Source organism: Corylus avellana, chromosome ca1 (assembly GCF_901000735.1).
Source record: "Corylus avellana chromosome ca1, CavTom2PMs-1.0".
Lineage (NCBI taxonomy): Eukaryota > Viridiplantae > Streptophyta > Magnoliopsida > Fagales > Betulaceae > Corylus > Corylus avellana.
Window position 1 is genome coordinate 37123426 of NC_081541.1, and position 7566 is coordinate 37130991.

The window sequence follows — 7566 nt, forward strand, 5'->3', positions numbered from 1 at the left end:
AACATCAGTCTTGCTTAGAGCGAATTTAGTTTTAGAAAACGTGGACTTTCAAGTCAAGGGATAGCTGGGTTGTCAGCTCAACGGTCAAGATTCGGGCAGATCTTTTTCAATTGCACACCTTGTCGGCAAGGTGTTTTAAAGGAGTGGGTAATGTAATGGGTCTAAAATAGATAGATATTATAGCCCATTTCTATTACTAGATTAGTTGTTAGTTAGGCCAAGTAGTTTTTTTTTTCTTTTTTTATAAGTAATATTGTATATATCAAAAAAAGCGCAATGCACCTCTAAGTAAACAAGAAAGTATACATAGGTAGCCCAACTTAAAACCCAAAGACAAAACCCAAGAAGACCCAACCCACAAAACCCAACTAGGCCTAGTAGTTAGGCCCAAGTAGTTAGAGCTGAGTCTATATAAGACTCCTTAGATAATTGTAAAGGTATCAAAGAATTTGTTGAATGTTCATTGTGAACTTTGGAGGTTTAAGCATCCTCGAAATGCTTAGTTTTCTATAAACAGTTTCCATTTCCATCAATTCATCATTCATCTTGTTCCTTTTCCATCCATTTCAGTCCATTACAGTATGTTAGAAGTACAACACTGTTACAGTAGCATGTCATACTGGTCCATTACTATGCCTAAGGAACAAACTTTTCCAACAAAAAAACAAATCAATAACCTTCAAAGCTATGCCCCATTGACCACCAATTAAAGAATAGGAGGAAGATCACAAATCTTGGGCAATAGAGCAATGAAGCAATATGAATACAATGCCATGCCAATTGCAGAAAGAAGCAGAGGAGAAGAGACAAACTCTCCAATCTCCATAAATTTCCTTTAATAGTTTAAAACTACTAAAAATATCATCTTTCAAAAGTATAAACAAGAGAAGGAACAAAGGAAATCTTTGTATTGCAAAACTTTGTGTATTTTTTTTATAAGTAATTGCAATTCCAAAAAGAAAAAAAAAAAAAAAAAAAATAGACTATTTTGAATGAAAGTGTACCACATTTTCAAATGATCACATAATGTGGTTCACAAGGGTAGTAGTGTCTTATGCTAACTATACATCGAGAATAAACCTATAACTGCAGCATCAGTTTTAAACCTTCAAGATTCACTATCCAGATCTACAATTTCCCAAATAAGAAAAAACAAAGACATTGTGTCCTTCCATTTGGATGAGAATATCAAGCTTTTCCTAATGATTTTCACGATCGTTCAGGTGGTCTCATTTTATTATCATAAAAGAAACGATAATGATTACACCATTTAAAGCAATTGGCTGGTATACCCATATGCAATCTAACATAATGCAAGGATACCATTTTCTTGGATGCCTAAATGATTCCAATTAACCGTTGGGGATCCTACTACTATCTTGGACAGTCATTGTGAATTATTAGTTGTCAGTGGGCCAAAAGACCAGGTAAATTTACAAGTACTATTCTTCCAAATATTAGTCAATTACATCTCCGTGCATTGCTTAATTTAAACTAACCAAAAATGAAATTGTGAAATATTATCAAAAACCAGGCATGAAAGATCAAGTGATCCTTAGATAAAGAAAATTAGAAATTATGCAGTAAAACTCAGAAAACGAAAAGAAGAATTAACCTAGATGATCATATAGACGTCAATTAGGCATTTGGAAACATCTCACTGGGCCAAGAAGAAAGGGATTGTAATATGAGATACACAAGGAGGTCAACCTAATTCAAATATACTTTCCTCTAAAAGACTAGTTCTTCTATCTACTACTTTAGTCCAGCTAGTTGCTATGTATTGGTAAAAATAGTACCTGAAGAAAGTTGAGTCTGCTTCTGTTGCAACGGCCTTTGCTAAATAGGACTTCCCTGTTCCAGGTGGACCATATAGTAGAAAAGCCCTCCATGGTCGTCTCTTCCCTGAACAAGATACCAAATGAGTTTTCTCCCCTCTTTGCTAGATTAGATCAAATGCAATTTTTAACAGCAAAAAGTATCATACAAGACACAATATTTACATTAGTGATTACAGAAGGAAATAATACAGAAATTAGCATGTAAGTAGATTACTAGCTCATTCATCACTCTTTTAGATTCAATCATGAAAAATGATGTCTTTCTGAATCCTAATGCTAGAGAGTTCACATCCCATCTTCCATTCCATTGACATAAATTTCACTTTCAAGCAGACAAGTGGAAAAAAGCAGTGACCGCTAAACCCCTGTGCCTTATTTATAAGTGTGAATTCCGGGGAAACTTGATAGGCAAATAGTTTTTCTCGAATGGGTCTTAAAACTTATAATAACTCTTGTTATTTTCTTAAATGTATCTGCACAACTGGAAGATAGACAAATTGGATAATCAAACAATCAATGAAGCAATGGCAAATATAACTCTTAAAATGGTCCTTTTCAACCAGCTCTGACTTGGCTGCTTCCTTCCAGATCAGGATAAAGCCAATACTCGGAGCAATGACAGGTATTTAAAATCTCTTTCACAGCACAAAGAATTGTAATGCCTTACTGTTACTGCTATACACAAACCCTCTTTTTGCTGGTTTGGTTCCTTTTTTTTTTTCTGTTTCTAGGAAGAGACAATCCAGAACTTAGAAGGATGCCAATCTTTTAATGGATTCAACTGAAAGAATATAAAATATCAGAGTTTTCTTGCACTGTTATACCTAAGAGAGAGAAAGGGAGAGAGCAATTGTATAATTTATGCGTACAGTTTCCATAGAAGCTTTAAATAAACAAGAATTACTAGAAACTTAAAGTCAGAAATTTCAGCACACATTCTTGGTTAATTGATCGACTTGCATTTATATCACAAGTGGCATGTTTTCATAAGGATCAAGTTTTACTATAAACCCAACCACTCTCATTAACATTGAAAGCATAGCTGAAGAATTGAAGAATGGTTCAACCAGCAAACGAAAGCAGATAAGCCAAAACTTAAAACACAATGATTAAGGAACTAACCAGTAAAAAACTGGGGAAACTTAACAGGCAGTATGACAGCCTCTTGCAATGCCTGTTTGGCACTCTCAAGACCAGCCACGTCACTCCACTTCACATTCGGTTTCTCCCTAATTATCGCAGAATCAAGGCCAGCCCGGAGCTTTGCTAGCTCCGGATCGTTCCCTTCTTTCCCTTCTCCACCCTTCGACTTTGTCTTTGGTTGCGTAGCAGCTGCTACATCACCATTAGGCCCATTTCCTCCACAATCAAGAATGGCCCTTATCTCCTCTGCCCTCCTCAAATATTCCATAACCTTCTGAGTAATCGCTTCCTTAATCTTTGGATTCTTCTCATACTTCAAATGGGTCCTGAAGTACTCTAATGCATTCATATAGAGGGGAAATGCCTTACTATAGTTTCCATCGTCATCTTCTTTAACTGCTTGCTTCACATACGCTATCGCATGCTCCTTAAAATTGCTATACATCTTTTGCTTACAACAAATGCATAGAAATGAAATCCTCAAAACAGAACTTTCAAGACACCATTCCTTCCTTCTAGAAACCAAAATCCAACACTAAGCTTGGCATTTCAACCATTTATTTTTTTTAGTTGTAATATTTATATGCAATCAAAGCCCCAAAATTTATTCTATTCAATCAGACTTCAAAAACCCAATGCTCAAATGTTCTTCTTAACCTTCTACGACTGATGAAGTTTCAAATGCAATCACACCCTTTTAACTTCAAATTCAATCAAATGAGCAATAGCCAAATACACCTCAGAGTTTTCTTTATACTTGCACAATACAATGAAACCTGAAAAACGAGAATAAAATCAAAATGGTTCAAATCAACCAAAGACTAAATATCCCATCCAGGGCAACCACACTTGGAAGAAGAATTTTGTCCTTGCACTGCAAATCAGGGGGTACCTCTTTAGGAGCTTGCATTGTAACTTCCAGAATACATGTCAAGAAAGCACTAATCAAGAACAGATAGATATAGACAACGTACAAAGTGAAATGATAGAACTATGTCAACCAAACAACAAGCATTTCAAATCTAAATAGATACACGCACATTAGCAGGAAACTACCTATAAAATTTAGGCAAAATATTAGATGAAGAATAATATCAACAACTAAATGGGGAATGAAAATGACTATCACGTAGCGTCATCTTCTTGAACTGCTTGCTTCACATGCGCTATCGCATGCTCCTTAAAATTGCTATACATCTTTTGCTTACCATTTATTTTTTTAGTTGTAATATTTATATGCAATCAAGGCCCCAACATTTATTCTATTCAATCAGAATTCAAAAACCCAATTCTCAAATGTTCTGCTTAACCTTCTAAGACTGATGAAGTTTCAAATGTAATCACACCCTTTTAACTTCAAAATTCAATCAAACAAGCAACAGCCCAATACACCTCAGATTTTTCTCTATACTTGCACAATACAATGAAACCTGAAAAACGAGAATAAAATCAAAATGGTTCAAACCAACCAAAGACTAAATATCCCAAGACTCAAAAATCTATTGCTTCATTTATTTCTTCTAGTGAGATTAGTGGTAGGGCATTTAAACAATTAAACCCTTAAATCTGGTTCAATTTATACAGAAATGAAAAATCCGAATCTAAGATTTTGTTGCTACTAATGATAGTGATATCCTAAAAGCCTTAATTTGTAAGCTCGGACTCGAAGATAAATGAAAAGAAATTTTCTTTACAGACCTTAAATTCGAGCTTTTATGGCTCGTGATCGATCGGGGGAAAGAGTTGGTAGGTGCCAAGAAAAGATTGTTCTTCCTGATCCTCTCTCTCTCTCTGTCTTGTGCTCTGCCTTTTTACATGAAATTTCTAACCAATGGGTGCCGTTGTGGTCTATTTCACATCCAGACTTTAATGGGTGCTAGAGGCTTGTTTGTTTGTCAAGGCTTTTGCTTTTTTTTTTTTTTTTTTAAAGAAATTAAAATTAAATATTAACAAATAACTCAAAATTACTCTCGTCTTAATACGTGAATTAGAATATTTTTTTCAAGATAAAAAAAGCAAAAAAAAATTATTCTCTTAAAGATATTAACAAACAAAATCAATTTATATTTTCTTCATTAACTAAGGGTCCATTTGAGATTGCAAGTTTAATAAGTAAGATTTTACAAATTATGTTTTAAAAAATTACATTTTTTAAATCATTACTTTTAAAAATGGCAAAGGTGTTTAATAAAATATGTTAAAAAAATATTTTTTATCAAATATTTATTATGCGAAATAGTAATTTTTGTTTAAATTCGTGCATTTTCAAATAAGACTATAAATGTTAATCCAAATCCGACCATTTAATTAAACAGCTCAAATCCCTCAACTGTAACCCTTTAATTTTGTATTGGGTTTGTATCAAGTTCGCAAGTCATATAAAAAATTATCATCCATTATATCACGTGATTAAATAAGAAATACAAATAAGTCTTTAAAAAAAAAATAAATAAATAAATTTTTTCTACTTTGAAGTATCTACTTTGAAAATTGACATTTATATACAATGACAACAAAAATTGCGATTCAAACTAAAGTTGTAGAATTCTTACAAAAAAAAAAACTAAAGTTGTAGAAAGAATCGTGGCCGTTGATCACTTGATTGTCATCTAGCGTACGGTTTCATAATTCCTAATATAGTAATTGTTCATTGGTTGTCTAATGGTGATAACTTGAAAAATCATTAAAAACAGAACAAGTGTTTATCTTACACGTTGCTGGCTAGGATGAAAAAGATGGAGTTTCTTTAGTATTTGTTTGTTTTTTTTCCGTTTTTGTTTCTTTATTAAAATTTCTCAAGATGTTTCCTTGAAAAATTCTTTGACTTTAAATTATAATTTAAAAAAATAAAAATAAAAAACCCGCCAATGATGCGGATTACATGCTAGTAATTTAGTGTATCATACTTTTAATATAAATAACAAGTGTGTCAGTTTTATCAAAACTTGTACTACTTCAGTAGTACTTTGGATGTCCATATATTTTTCATATCAATAATGTGTGCAATTTCTTTTCAATATATTTTGTGGTCAAAATTCAAATAAATTTTTTTTTGTATAATTGTGCCGCAAGAGAAGTAATTAGGAAGAGGTTGAAGGAATATAATCTAATATCCTAGTCTCTGACATCCCTATACTATACTAGATAATGCTTGCTTTTAAATCTGCATCATTCATACTATACTAGATAGTCTACCATACCATACAAATGTACTGTAATTTGGCTTTATTCTTGTTCTGTGTATTAATTATTTGTTTTCAATATGAGTCTAACTTGTGTTTTGGATTGGTTTATAGCTAATTAAAATACGTAATGGAAGCAGCAGAAGCAAACACACAACCTAAATATACACATTCTCTTCTTAGTCTTACCCCTCAGCTTCTAATTTATACAATTGATAACATTGGAACCACTTTGGCCATAAAGAGTTTCTTGTTGATAATTGTGGCGAACAATTTATGGTTCGCAAGATGTGTTTTGGAATGAATTATGAGAAGGTCTATGAATTTCTTGTTTTCCAAACAGATTTTTCTGAAAAGGGGTGGGTGAACTTGAAGAGTATTGGAGAACAAACTATTTTTCTATCTCGGCATCGTGGCATTTCTTGTTCAGCAGCAGAATTGGGAATTAAACCAAATTCAATCTACTATAGGAGGTGGGATGATAGACTTCTTTATGTGTTTGATTTGGAAAATCAAAGCATTTCAAGATCTTTACCCTGTCCTATTGTAAGTCATGATTCAATACTAAATTGGATAATGTTGTAGTCCTGTTATTATTTAATTAAAATCCATTTACATGGTGTTACTAAGCTCTTAACTATTTTTCATGTGCTTTTGTCTTTTATTATTATTATTATTATTATTATTGTTATTATTGGTTGGGTATAAACTTCCTACATATTCATATACAAATATACAATTGAATATGGCTGAAATAATTGTTAGATTTATGCATTTAATTTATCGTTCAAAGAATATATATATATATATATATATATATATATATATATATATTGTTCAATTCATTGCTCTTTCTACTTGCCAATGCTCTTGAACTGTTCTCCTGTTGTGACTTGTCTTGTCTTCAATCATCTGCAAGTCAAAGATTTGTTGCCAAACTTGTCGCCCACTTGGCAGAGATGGGTTTGGAATTATTTTTTTTTTTTTTTTTTTTTTGAATAAAGGACTCATCTCATTCAAAAATTATCTGGGGAAATACAACATCTAGAGCATAAAGCTCTAAATACCAAGAGCTAAAACAGCTCTAAACAATAAGAGCAGATTGCTCTAAAACAACTATATCATGAACAACCTCCGGGACTTCTTCCATCCAAATTTTATCAACCCCCGTAATTTCAGCTGCCCTTGCCAATCCATGAGCTGCTTCGTTTGCGGCACGGCGTACATGTTCCGTTCTCCAGCTCCTAAAACCCGGCAAAATAGCATGGATATCTTCAATAATTTGGCCAAAATTACACCAACTTGCCCCTCCTCTAATTGCTTGGACCACTGCTTTGGAATCACCTTCCAACATAATATTGTGGAGGCCCAAATCTCGACAAAATTCCACGGCGTAAAGA

The 7566-nt window shown here is 33.0% G+C and overlaps 1 protein-coding gene across 1 annotated transcript in view; it reads right to left on the reverse strand.

Annotated features, from left to right (window-relative positions):
* Positions 1–4764, reverse strand: part of LOC132167674 (protein SUPPRESSOR OF K(+) TRANSPORT GROWTH DEFECT 1-like) — a 13115-nt gene extending 8351 nt beyond the window's left edge. The window contains exons 1-4 of the mRNA XM_059578684.1: positions 4683–4764; positions 3877–3899; positions 2964–3760; positions 1800–1905 (exon numbers count right to left, since the gene is read on the reverse strand). Coding sequence (XP_059434667.1) covers positions 1800–1905; positions 2964–3429 — 572 coding nt within the window. The 5' untranslated portion in view covers positions 3430–3760; positions 3877–3899; positions 4683–4764. The remainder of the gene's footprint in view (positions 1–1799; positions 1906–2963; positions 3761–3876; positions 3900–4682) is intronic.
* Positions 4765–7566: the final 2802 nt, after the last annotated feature.